This window comes from Hydra vulgaris, chromosome 09, assembly GCF_038396675.1.
Source record: "Hydra vulgaris chromosome 09, alternate assembly HydraT2T_AEP".
In the NCBI taxonomy this organism is placed as follows: Eukaryota; Metazoa; Cnidaria; class Hydrozoa; order Anthoathecata; family Hydridae; genus Hydra; species Hydra vulgaris.
The window spans coordinates 3,241,743-3,256,508 of NC_088928.1; the positions used below are offsets into that span (position 1 = coordinate 3,241,743).

Sequence of the window (14,766 nt, forward strand, 5' to 3'; positions counted from 1 at the left end):
TCATAATATTAATGATCAAAACTAATATTATCCAAATATTAAAGCAAGCAAATATATTTAAACAATATATATAACTTGAGTATATAAAATATATAAGCAAAAAAAACAAAGCTATGAAAAAACATAACTTATCAAAAAAATAAAACAGATTTAATAAAAAATACAAAAGCAAAACTTAGTCTATCATAAATTATCATAAATCAGCTTTAGAAAATATGACAGCTATAGATAAGCAAAACTTAGTCTATCGTAAATTATCATAAATCAGCTTTAGAAAATATGACAGCTATAGATAAGCAAATCAAAACAAAAATTAAACACGCAGAACAAAAGTGCATCTACAGCAAACAATAAATATAATAAAACAAGTTTATTTTTTGTTGTGTCGATTTTTAAAGGTTTCCACTTAATCTTTTTGAATCTTTCCATTTTGAATTGATTGTTCATTATTATAAAATATATTAATAACAGTTGTGTTATACTGTCTTCCTGATTCTAAACAGTCAGAACACATTAAAAAAATGTTATTTTTGAACAGTTCAAGTGCAATTAGAGCTGAACTTTTTAATTTTTTGGTATATTTAGTTTACAATAATTCTATAGTGATGTCTATTATGCAAAATAAGAAGCAAACATATTCTACCATGTTTTCACTAGGTTCAGTTAAACCTCCCCTTGAGAGATTTCCATATAAAGTGAAGATATTTTGTTAGCTTGAAAAAGATCTTAACACAAAAAACATTTAAATTTAGATTTTTGTTTTTTTGTTACATAGCCAACAACATGAACAACAACTTCCTTTGAAATTTCAAATAAATCATATTTTTCTATTTCATATTGCAATAAAAGTAAAGCTGTTTCTAGTTCCTTAGCATCATTATTTACTTCATTCACTTCATTATTTACTGGTATTTCATTATGAAACCATTCAATGCCAGAGTTTCTTTAATTAGAGATTTTAGGCTGATTTTTTTTCAGAACTTTCAACTTTGCGCAAACTAACTAGAAATCTTCCATCACTCATATGCCTAATTTTCCCAATATTTTTTCAAGAGGATCAGTTTGAAATCTGCTGGTTAAAATGTAATCATATCCTTCTGATAGTAAATCTTCAATTAAAGATGCAGTTCCTTTTAATGTGACAATTAGTGCATTTGATGTCTGAGTTGAAAGTGACAATTTGTGACATCCCTGTAAATTTACATTATAAGCCATTTACTTACATATTGAGTAAAAGCATTTAAAAATTCAGGTTTTTGATCATTTGCAACAACAGCATCAATAATAAACAGCACTTATTTCTTTTATAAAATAAGATTTAATGGCAGAATATGTTGACTCATCGAAAAATTGCAAAGCAAGTCGACCTCTTGGAGTAAGTTTATATCTTTAATCTAGCAAGCAGTAAGTTATTTACCTGCCAATGAATATCTCCAGCCTCAGATCCTCAAACTTATCAAAATTGAATGTTGGAAAATAAACCCTTTTGAATGTAATAGATTATTTCTGATGTTTTTTAAAATATGTACACTATCAAATAATGTGTAAATTTTATTTTAAACATAATAAAAAAAAAGTTCTCTATAAAATTACATGATCAATAAGTAAACACTTATATAACTATAAAAGTCAAATTTATTTATTTTATTTTAAAAACAAAACTAATATAAGTGCTAAAAATATAAGATATGTAAATTTAAAAATTATCTATGATATATGTTAAAAACAAGATCTGCTAATAAAATCTTTAAACTTTAAGGTAAGTACATTTCTCATTCAAACTAGATACTTTTACAACAGAAAAAAATATGCAGATTCATGAAGTTATTATTAACCTCTCAGCTGGAAGTATAATGGAAAAACAACAAATGTTTTCTTTTAACATTTTAATAATTAATTTATTTTGGTAATTTAAATAAACTCAAAATTTATTTTCATATTTATTTACAAAACAGACATAACAAAAAAAAAGTCATAAAAAAAAGTACCAACTCCGACTCCAATTCCAATCATTGAAATATTCAAGTCAGAGTACGACTCCGACTCTGACTTTAATTCTTTAAAAAATATTGTGTGATAATTAAAATATTTTTTACATGCATGTGCAATACCGAGAAGTTATCCTATTGGAATCAGAGACACGATTTTGTTAAGCGACTCCGATGCCTTTAACTAATGCTTGTTGATACCATACAAGCCTTCCCAGGAAACACGTGCGCTTTTTTTTCTTGTATGTCCACGCATGAGTATTTTATTTTAGACTAATTCAGGGCCTATTCTAGGAAAAAGATTTCGGCAGCGGTACCCCACATTCCAGCAAAATAATAAAATAACAACAAAAAAAAAACGGCCGTCAAATGGTCACGACCGTTTGCAAGTTTTAAAAATAAAGAAAGCAAAACTAACAAAATAGGAAATTAATTTAAATTTAAAAAATAAAAAAATAATTTAAATAAGTTGTGTACTATTTTTATTTTTGTTAATTTAGAGTGGTTGTTATTTTCAGCAACAAAATTGGATAAGGCAAAGCAACAACAACAAAAAAAGTTTAAAGTTGACAATAGAAAGAATAATTTTCTTATAATTTAACTGTTTTTTTTTTAAAGAGGAAAGCAAAAATATAAATTACTATCTTTTTGTAAAATTTATTTGTATAATTTTAATGAAACAAGATAAATTTTCCATATATGAAAACGTCTATGTAATGCATGCGTATACTTTTATGCATAGCCTTTTTTATTATATAAATATATTTATTTATATAAAATTATGCGCACATTTAGCATATTTAGATAAAGCGTTTACTTTATATACGGAACTTGTTTTTCTACCCATCATCTCTCTTTTGGTCTACTATGTTATTGGTGATGTATATGTAAACAATTATTAACAATTATTATTAATAATTGCATAACAAATAATAATAACGATTATTAAAAATTGTCTACCGATACATAGTAGATCAAAACTGAGGGGGGCAGGTAGAACTAAATGCATTGAGCCGAATGTTAAAAAGCAACAGGCATCCAAAATTACAAAACGCTAAAAGATTAGGGATAAAAAACGTACAGGAATAACAATTAATATGAAATAATTAAGGCTATGTAAAAAATGTGAAGACGGCATGGCCTAATTGAAGCTTAAAAACTATTTATATGTGTGTGCGCCTTACTTAGAAAATACACTGAAAGACTTTAATGATATAAGAAATCTGATTGAAGAAATGTGTATCATTCATAAACATGCAACAAAAAGATTTTTATATACAAAAAAGAAAAGATAAATGGTTGCAACGCAAATATATGACCAGCAGTATTTAAAAGATAAACAATTTAAAAGAACTGACGTTGGTGGGATTCGAATCATAGATGTATATAAAGAAAACACCTTATCCAAATAAGCTAAGCGTGCGTATACTTATGCTCAAATAAGCATAATTATATAATAAAAAAAGTTATACATAAAAATATACACATAATAAAAATATAAACATAATAAAAAAAGTTATACATAAAAATATACACAAAAATATGCAATACATTGACGTTTTCATATAGGGAAAACATATACCAGTTACTTTAAAATTATACAAATATACTATACAGATAGGAATTTATATTTTCGCTCTCTTCTCTAAATAAAAAACAAATAAAATATAGGAAAATCATTCTTTTTAATGTTGACTTTAAACTGTTTTTTTTTTTTGCTTTGCCTTATCAAATTTTATTGCTGAAACATCCACTCAAAAGAAATAAAAACAGTACAAAAATTATTTAAATTATTTTTAATTTTTTTTTATTTAAATTTACATTAATTTCCTATTTTAGTAGTTTTGCTTTCTTTGTTTTCAAAAACTTCCAAATGGCCGTTACCAAGTTGTCTAAAATAAAATACACATGCATGGACAAACAAGACAAAAAACCACACCCGTTTCCTGGGAAGGCTTGCCATATGCATAGATCATCCAGACCATTTTTCAAAAATCCGGAAAATTGTTAGGGTAAAATATCCAGAAAAAATCCAGAATATACATTCCTCTTACTTTAGCTTTTAGCTGAGTTCTTTCAAATTTTTATTCAATCTTTTCTTAGTTTTGTATGAGTGATGAGGGAAAAAGCTTAAAAAAGAAAAATATACAAAAATATATACCTAAACTTATGGAAAACATTTTGGATATCCGGAAAAACTCGAAGTTAAGAAAAATACCCACAATTCCGGAAATATCCAGAAAAAGATAATCCCTGCATATGTGATGCACTCAAGTTCTTTTTTCTAACTCTTCCATTTTTATTGTATAACACTGTATCTAAATAAATAGCAAACATATGTTTATATCCATATATATCTATATTATGTATACATAAATGCACCTCTTATCTAACCTCCTGGATCCTAGCAAGAAGAGAAGAACAAATGTCTTTTTATTGTTGCAAGAAACTAATGTAAAAAGTCATGTCTGATGCTAAGCTTCGTTATTCTTAGTTTCTTAAATCTTGTATCTTACCTCACTGTTAAAGATTTTCCAGAGACTTTACAATCTTTAAAAGTGTCATTAAATAAAGTATGACTTACTTTACATCTCTAGTTCATGGGCCTAATCTTTTTACTTCTCCCCAGAATAAGGCAGAGTTATTTACAAAGAACTTTTTTTGAATCTTGAATTTGACTCTTGAATTGGTATTGACTCTTGGCCAAACTCTTCCTACCATTGCAGTTAAACAGATTAACTCACTGTAGACATCCAAATTACTTCCGCTTTTGATGCTCAAGTCAGTTCTCAATTTTAATATTGTACAATTTTTGGTTTAGACAACATATCCATCATAGTCTTGAAAAAGCGTTCTCCAGAACTCTCTACACTCCTCACTAAACTATTATTAAGTAGTAAATTAGCGGTTCCAATATTTAAAAACTGTAGCAAACACTCTGACCTCTGTAACTATCCTACGATTAGTCTTCTCTTTTGTATTGGTTTCTTCATTAGTTTTATGATTATTAAATCATATCTTTCTAAATGCATTATTAAAAGTCATTCTTAAAGGGTTATACTCTTCTTTATTTCAAGTAACTTTAGAAGTACAGTAAGGTTCTACCTTTACTCCTGTATCGTTTCTTATCTACATTAACAATCTTCCTGATAACCTTACATTTAAAGTTAATTTGCTGGCAACTCAACTTTATAATATTATCTTGAAATTTTGGTTGCTTAGAAAAAGCAATAAAAAGTTTTTACTTTTTGATTGCTTAGAATAAGCAGTTGATCTCTGTAACAACTTGGGGCAAGCAGTTGATCTTAAATCTTCCTTCTGTAACAACTCGGGGCAAGCAGTGGCTTGTTGATTTTAACTACATCAAAACTTAATTATTTACTGCTAACAAATAACAACTATCGCAGTAACATTTCTATAATGACAAACAACAGCCTTCTCACTCTCAGACAAGGTCCAAAAGTGCATTGTAAATGTAGTTTTCTGTGTCAAGTTTGAGCCATCATTGTAAGGTTGCATCTCTTTCTTTTTTTTCTACAAATGCAATTGTTTGGTTGCATGGTATCACGGTCGCTGCTCAAACCAGCAATCATCTGTAGTTCAATCAACCAAAACTCATTCTAGCAAAACTCATTCTAGCAAAACTCATTCTCATTCATTTTCATCATTATAGCATTTAACAAAGTTGTATCCTTTCACTGTATCTGCCCTTCCATATTAAAAAAAATTTATTTATCTAGTTAATTTCTTTGCACATCTCAACAAAATCTCAAATCTCTCATCCATCTTTGTGTATTTCTGACTCATACAACCTGTCACTTTTTAAATCTTCTATTAAATGTTTCCTTTCTCTTGAACTCTATCCTTGGTTTTCTACCCAGCAAACATTATTTTAGTGGATTTGCAGTGGACCTATATAAGCATTTTTGAGTCATTTATTTGAGTTTTGCTCATTAGTTACTTAGTGGACCATTAGTGGCAGCCACTATAAACAGCCAGCCAATAACTTTCCTACATGTTAATAGTGGCTAGTCATCGGCTAACCACTTTTGGCAGCTGCCACTAATGGTCCACTAAGTTACTGATAAGCAAAACTACAGTGGATTGCTCAAAATGCTAAAATAGGTCCACTGAAATCCTGCTATACAATGTTTGCTGGGTAGTAACTCATAACTCAGTAGTGGTTTCTAGCAACCTTGTTAGAAGGAAATTAGTTTGAATATATACACCTATATATATATATATATATATATATATATATATATATATATATATATATATATATATATGTATGTATGTATGTATGTATGTATGTATGTATGTATGTATGTATGTATGTATGTATGTATGTATGTATGTATGTATGTATGTATGTATGTATGTATGTATATATATATGTATATATGTATATATATGTATATATGTATATATGTATATATATATCTCTCTCTCTCTCTCTCTCTCTATATATATATATATATATAAATATATATATATATATATATATATATATATATATATATATATATATATATATATATATATATATATATATTTATGCCAGTATTTTGTAAAAAGTAAATGTATGCATGGACTCGTAATGTATAAAGTTTTTTGCTACCCCCAGCTATCAACTCCCACTAAATCTTAAAATTTTGCTGGGACCAGGTTTGTGATAAGCCCTATTTTTCGCTGGGGCCAGGTCACTTACTAATTTCCAATTCCCAAAAAATTTTGGATAGATAATAATTTAATACTTTAGAAAATAGATAATAATAATAAAACAAAAAAAATTACCTCAACATTTCCTTTTGGTGAGTAAGCATTAAATGGAGGTACAATACCAGTCAGATTTTCATTGGAGACATTAGTTTTAAAAAGAAGCGTTCCATTTAAATCATAAATTGATACAACATTTACTTTTTCAGAAGAGGGTAATGAAAGTAAAACATCATAAGACACTTTTTCTGCTTTAAATCCATTCATAATAAATCGTTTATATATATCTTCACCAAGCAAATTGTTTCGTTCGAATGATGCCAAATGGGGCATTCCAGCATAAAATCTAATTAAGTAAACCACAAACAAGTATTTATTTGGTTTTAAATGACTTAAAATAATTAACAAGTAAAAAAACAAATTTCTAAAACTACCTTAAATTCTCTTTAATTTTGTTGGTATCAATTGAAGAGACTATGTCTTGATAAATTTTCTCTCTATGATTTTTATTATTTGAAGTCTTTTTGTTGTCACAAGCAAAGGTTGCTCTACGAGCTATATAACCAAGAACAAAGGATAAAACCACTACAAATAGAGATAATAGAATTAAAAAGACTTTTTTTTTAAGTGCAGATTTTTTGCTGTTATCCTCCAAACTGACTTGATCATTCTCAAATGTACGAAACTTCTTCATTTTTGTTGTTCTTATAGCAAATTTTTCCCTCTCAAATGCTCTAAAAGTTATGTAAAACGTTATGTATTTATGCATAATTAATTTTATACAAACTTATCATTCATTGTATGAAGCTTTTATGCATTAATAAAATTCAAAAACCCACACAAAAAAAAAGTTTCATTTTTCACTTGTAAAACTGGTTGAAACTCTTGAAAGTGTAAAAAACTTTGAAAAAAGTTTAAAAAATTTGTGAAAGTGTAAAAAAAAGTGTTAAAAACTCTTGAAAGTGTAAAAACATTAAAAGTTATAAGTTTTAAAAAATTAAGATTTTTTTTTTTATTGTAAATAAATTTTTAGCTGTTAATTTTTTATGATTATTTACATTAATAATTCTGTAGTCCAGTATTTTTTTCTTTATAAAACTATCAGCATGATATCAAATTTGTTTTTATTTTTTAACCACTGCTACTGTCATAATGATATTATTATCTTATAGCCATAACTTTTGGATTTAGCAAACTTTATTATGTCAATTTATTAATTATGTATTAAATAAAAAGACATGTTCATAATTAAAAACTTAACTTCATGAAATATATAACTTTTTATATAACTTATATAATTATATAACATTTTATAAAGTTTTTTGGCAATTTTTATAGTACAACATTTTAAAAACTTATTGAAAGAATCATCTTTTTTAAAGAATAAACACCCATGGCTGTTATGGTTATACCCATGGTTTCATACTTATGAGACTGTGGGGATCCACAGTTCTATTTTCTCTTTAATTATGACATTATGGAAGAGTTCATTTTGAGTTTTGTCTTTGTAATGCTGCCACTATGAAGGTCCTGCTTACTCTTACCCATTTGGTCATGGTGAAGTTGCCTTCACTATGACCAAAGAGTCTAAATTTAAATATGCAATTCAGAATAAAATTTGTCTTGCGTATTTAAATGTAACAATAAATTTATGTTTCTTCATTACTCAGTTTAAAATTTTATTTTAGTAAATGATGGTATAAAAGATTATTTTTACATGTACACTAAGTATAAATGTTATATAATTTTATACATTTATAACATATAAACATAAATATATATAAAAACAAAAGTAGGCTGACCAGAATATTTTTTTTTTATCGTAGGAGAACAAATTAACTTTATCAAGTTACATCACTGTAACTTATTAAAGTTAATATGTTCCTGTGCTCTCCTAGGTTAAAAAGAGTAATCTTGTCACCCTAAACATAAGGATACATAAAAATACGTAATATATAAAGACAACGTTTAATGTACAAGCACCAAATATTGCTTTAAACTTTTTTGATGTGCTAACTCACTCAAAAATGATAGAAATCAATTCTCCCTAAATTGATCTGTCAGCAAGAGTGAAAATGTAGTATATACATATTTATACATACATATACATAAAAATTTGAAGTTCTTTACTAATATCTTTGTATAAATGCATTTTACTTGCAAACTAACTTTGATTTTTGTAAGGTGTAAACTTATTTTGAGAAAAAAAAAACTCTCATTCAAAAAATAAGTAGCCATTGATTAGAAAATTACTATTTTGTTTTTTATACCAATACTTTAGATAATACAATCTAAAGATACAATACAATGATCAAATTTCAAACAACTTTTTATTCAAAAGCAATTAAAACTTTATAGGAATTTCCCAGAGATTTTTGATAAAATATGGGCAAACCAATACTATTATTAAAAAAATAAGATTACTTATAACATAATGTTATTATGTGCTAGTAACCAGAATTTATTAAGCTATCAGCAAACATGTTAGTCAGAAAAAGTAGCAGTATGCAATGTATTACTTCCATTTTAGTACAAAAATGAAATCTGGGAAAATTCTACACCAAAGAAACTTTAAAACAAATTTATTGAACTTGTTCTCAAGTCAGTCTTTTTGATGTTTTATGTATGAATGTATGTATGTATGTATGTATGTATGTATGTATGTATGTATGTATGTATGTATGTATGTATGTATGTATGTATGTATGTATGTATGTATGTATGTATGTATGTATGTATGCATATATATGTATGTACGTGCAGGGGAAACTGAAGACATTTAATTCTTATGGGAGAATAGGTACATAAGAATTATGGAAATATTAAAAGTATCACATTACTTTCAGCTAGCAAATTTAATAGGTCATGACACTTAATAACTTTTAGCAGCAATAAAATTAAAAACAATAAAATTTATTGTTATATATTTGTCATAGCAAACTTTACTAAATACTAGCATTATTTTACTATATATTGACATATTTTAAATTATTAACAACAGTACTACTGATACTATTGGCAGTACTTTTATTTAACAGCATTTATCTAAATTTTTCTATATTTTAAAAAAGTTTCAATTATAAGAAGTTTATTTTGAATTATATATATATATATTTCTATATAAAATTTTCTGATTAATAATACAACTCAAAAAATTTAGATAAGTGCTGTTAAACATTTTTGTTTAACAGTATTTATCTAAATTTTTTCTTAATTAAAGATGAGAACTTCGTAGTTTCAAATTAATTCTGAGATTACTAAATACTTAAATTAATTATATGCTTCAAGACAAGATTAATTTGAAACTACAAAGCTCCGTTTTTCCTATTTGAAGATGAGAACTTTGTAGTTTCAAATTAATTTTCAGATTATTGTTTATATTGATATATAATATAACCTATTAAACCTATTTTATCTTCTAAAAAAAATTTAACAGCATTTATCTTAATTTTTAATAAAAGTTGCTAAGCAATAAATCCTAACCCACGTTAGTGTTATTAAGTGTTTTTAAAAAAAGCTTTGTTTACCGCTTAAAATAAATTTTCGAATCGCTCCGTTATTTAAGAACTCACAATTTGTAATAGGGTTGTAATTGGAAAATAAAAAAGAAGAAGAATTGAGTAAACAAACGCGATCCATGGCGCCAATAATGATTAAGGATGACATGGCAGGCTCAAAAAAGTAGGTTGTTTCAATTTTTGAACTGAACTTGAAGCTTATAAAAATAATTTTACGATAATTCACATAAATATAAGAAGCATAAATAAAAATTTTGACAAACTTAAACATTTCCTAATTGATTGCAATTATTCATTCAGTATGATTTGCCTAACAGAAACTTGGTGTTCTGATGAATCAATCCAAAATAACTCTAACTTTCAAATTCCAAATTATAAATTATTATCTTCTGAAAGGAAAGCATACAAAAAAGGAGGAGGGATTGCAACTTATGTTCGGAATGATCAAGTGATAAAAGTGAGAAAAGATCACTCCATTTCTAACCCCGATAGTGAGGTCTTTACAATAGAGATCATCAACTCCAAATTTAAAAATATTATAGTCTCTACCTGTTATAGGCCACCTGAAGGTAATATTAAAAAATGTTCTAATTATCTAGAAGAAATTTTTCTTAAAATCAATAAAGAGCAAAAAAAGTTGTTCTGTATCGGGGACTTAAACATAGATTGTTTAAAATACAAAGAGTGTCCGATCACTAAATTATTTTTTGATAACATGTTTCAACATTGTATTTTACCAATTATTAATAAACCCACACGGGTAACCTCGAATACTATTTCTGCTATAGATAACATACTAACAAACTCATTTCTAGATACCTCCTTAAAAGCAGGAATAATAAAAATTGATATAACAGATCATTTTCCAGTTTACTTTACAATAAAACATGATACAAAAATAAATAATAACTCGAAAAAAAAAATTTATAAAAGAAAAATAAATAAAAATTCTATTAAATGTTTTAAAGACGCACTATCGGCAGTAAATTGGGTTAAAGTGTATCAAGAATGTAACCTTGGGAACACAAACTCTGCATATAATACTTTCACAGATATTTTTCTAAAACACTATAATAATCATTTTCCAATCAAAGAAAAAGAAATAAAAGTAAAACATTTGAGCTGTCCATGGATCACCAGCGGAATCAAAAAATCTTCAAAAACTAAACAAAGACTATATGTTAAATATTTGAAAAACAGAAATGAAGAAAACCTATCTACTTATAAACAATATAAAAATTTTTTCGAAAAAATCAGAAAACATTCTAAAAAAGTTTATTATTCTAAATTACTTCAAAAAACTAATGGAGATACCAAAAAAACATGGAACATCATGAAAGAAATAATCGGAAAAAAGTATATAAAAACAAACAGCTTACCAGATAGAATTATTATAAATGAAATAGAACACAACGATCAGAACTCTATTGCCGAACAATTCAACAATTTCTTTGCAAATATTGGCCCTAACATGGCGTCTAAAATTCAAACCGCAAATAACTCCTTTGAAAATTATTTTACTGATCTAAATAGCGAACTAACTTTCAACGGATTAAGCTATGAAGAACTCGAAAATGCAAAAAACTCTTTAAAAATCAACAAAGCACCAGGAATTGATGAAATTTGTAGCAATATTGTAATAAGTATCTTTCCGATAATAAAGAAACCCCTCTTCGAAATATTTAAATCTTCAATTACAACAGGAACCGTTCCAGAGAAATTGAAAATTGCTAAAATTGTACCAATATATAAAACTGGAGAACCATACTTACTAAACAATTATAGACCAATCTCAATTCTTCCTGTATTCTCAAAACTCCTCGAACGAATAATTTATAATAAATTATACCAATATATAACAAACAACAATATCTTAAATACAAAACAATTCGGCTTTCAAAAGCAACATGCAACCGAACATGCAATTGTAGATCTTGTAAATAGCATCAACTACTCATTTGTTAATAAAGAATTTGTTTTAGGAATCTTTATAGATTTATCGAAAGCATTCGATACTGTTGATCATGCTATCCTGCTAAAAAAATTGGAAAAATATGGCGTAAAAAATGTTGCATTACTCTGGTTTAAAAATTTTTTGCTAAACAGACAGCAATGTGTTAATACTGATGAAAATATCTGTTCAAAATTGCTTAAGATTAAATGTGGCGTTCCCCAAGGTTCCATTCTAGCTCCCTTATTGTTCTTAATATACATTAACGATCTTCCAAAAGTCTTAAACAAACTTGATGTAATAATGTTTGCAGATGATACTAATTTATTTTATTCATCTCAGTCTATTGAAGAACTCTTTGAAACAACGAATATCGAACTTGAAAAACTTAATATCTGGCTAAAATCTAATAAATTATCTTTAAACACAGAAAAAACCAATTACATTTTATTCCATCCCAACCAAAAAAGAAAAGAAATACCTAATATATTACCATTGCTAAAAATAGAAAACAAAAATATTGAAAGAACCTCAATAACAAAATTTCTAGGTTTACTAATTGACGAAAATATTTCATGGAAAGCACACATTGACTATTTAAATACAAAAATAACCAAAAACATTGGCGTGCTATACAAAGCTAGACCAATGTTATCCCAAGAAAATCTAAAACATCTTTATTTCTCATTTATACAGACCTATTATACATATGGTAATATAGCATGGGCAAGTACCAATAAATCCAATTTGAAATCACTTTATCGACGTCAAAAACATGCCGTTAGAATTGTCTATAAAAAAGACAAATTCACTCATGCTGAACCTTTGTTAAAACTCCTTAATGCACTAAACGTCTATAGAATAAACATTTATCAAAACTTATTGTTTATGCTGAAATATAAACTCGGGCTTGTCCCATCACATTTCTCAAATGATTTCTTTAAAAGCAATAGAAATAGATATGACACTCGAGAAGTAGGAAACTTTAACATACCGTTTAGAAAAACAAAACTATCGCGTTTCACAATTTCATATCGCGGTCCCTATCTCTATAATAAACTGATATCCAGAAATGCCATAATTACAAAATTAGATAACCAAAATTGTTTGAAAATCTTACTAAAAAAATTCGTTTTAAATATAAACAATTATATGAACTTACACTAAACTAATACTGAAACTAGAGCCAAAATTAACGTTGAAGCGAAAATCCCAAAAAACTTCAATAACAAATAATATAAAAAATATATAAATCAAAAATAATTTTATTTATGCCTAATCATATATTTATGTGTGCAAAATCTAGCATTTATCAATTATTTTTTATCTTACATTTTATTATATGTGAATCCAATATAAAATGAACTACCATTATATTTTGTGAAACTAGAAACATGTAAAAACAAAAATACAAAAAATATTACTAGTACAAGCGGTTTCTTGATGACAAGACCATCTGGTCTTCTGCAAGTTTCCCGCGTTCTTTTAATAATAATGATACCCTGCAGTTATATTCTTTGTATTCTAAAATGTTGTGAGATTTTATTTTTTCTCCTACCATCATATATTTTATAAAAATTGTAAATTTGTATCAGTTATATAGATAGAATCACAATATTGTAAAGATAAAAGAACAAAAAAAAAAAAAAAAAAAAAAAAAAAAAAATTTTTAACCAACGATTTTTTATTACTTATGCGCAAAACGATTCCTACTATACCTCTTTTGGTGAATACATTGTTTTGAATATTTTCCCAGACATAAACATTTATGGAATTGTCTATGAGACTAATTTTAGATAGAATCAGCATCTTCAGAATTTTTAATTGCTAATTCTTTATTCATTTCGATAGTTTAGTACAAATCATAATAATCAGCAAATACCACTCACGATATCTCAGTGTTGGATTGAAGATTTTTTCCAGATGGATCTGATAAAGTATGTTTAAAGCTACGAGAAGAAATGTTTGAGTCGTTGACACTACAGTTGATTGCATAACTTGTTTTCAGATACATTTTTCCTTTCTTAAGAGCAGTTTCGAGAGATTTAGAATTAAATATTTATGCTAATTTCTGTAACGTTTTAAAACAGTTCATACCTGAACTGAAAAAAAATTTTGCCACGCTATTATATTCTATTAGAAAAGTTGCAGTTAAAACAACTATGTGCCACTATCCGATTCAAATATGTGTAAAATATGGCATTCAATAAAACCATCAACTCGATAAAGCTTATCAGATAAGGTTTGATGGTTTTATCGAATGCCACATTTTACACCCACTTGAATCGGTTAGTGGCACATAGTTGTTTTTACTGCAACTTTTCTAATAGAATATAATAGCGTGGCAAAATTTTGACGTCATTATTGCATGTGCTATCTTTTACTCTTCACCGTTGTCGTATTTCAATTTGGTTATTCCGTAAGCAACATCATGCAAAATACCGCTTGTAAATATAAAATCTAAGAAACATTCACACCTTGTTCAATCAAGTTTAGAACGAAGTAGGGCCGACGACACCGTGGGGACGTGCCACCCTACTTTTTTTCTAAAGGAGCTTTTTTTTTAAGAAATCTTTAGAAATAGAGGACT

General features: G+C 26.9%; 1 protein-coding gene across 1 annotated transcript in view; it reads right to left on the reverse strand.

The window, feature by feature from the left end:
* LOC100207461 (N-acetylated-alpha-linked acidic dipeptidase 2) overlaps positions 1-13,836 on the reverse strand; it is a 63,057-nt gene extending 49,221 nt beyond the window's left edge. The window contains exons 1-3 of the mRNA XM_065804505.1: positions 13,601-13,836; positions 7,142-7,441; positions 6,786-7,053 (exon numbers count right to left, since the gene is read on the reverse strand). Of these exons, the coding sequence (XP_065660577.1) occupies positions 6,786-7,053; positions 7,142-7,401 (528 nt within the window). The 5' untranslated portion in view covers positions 7,402-7,441; positions 13,601-13,836. The remainder of the gene's footprint in view (positions 1-6,785; positions 7,054-7,141; positions 7,442-13,600) is intronic.
* Positions 13,837-14,766: the final 930 nt, after the last annotated feature.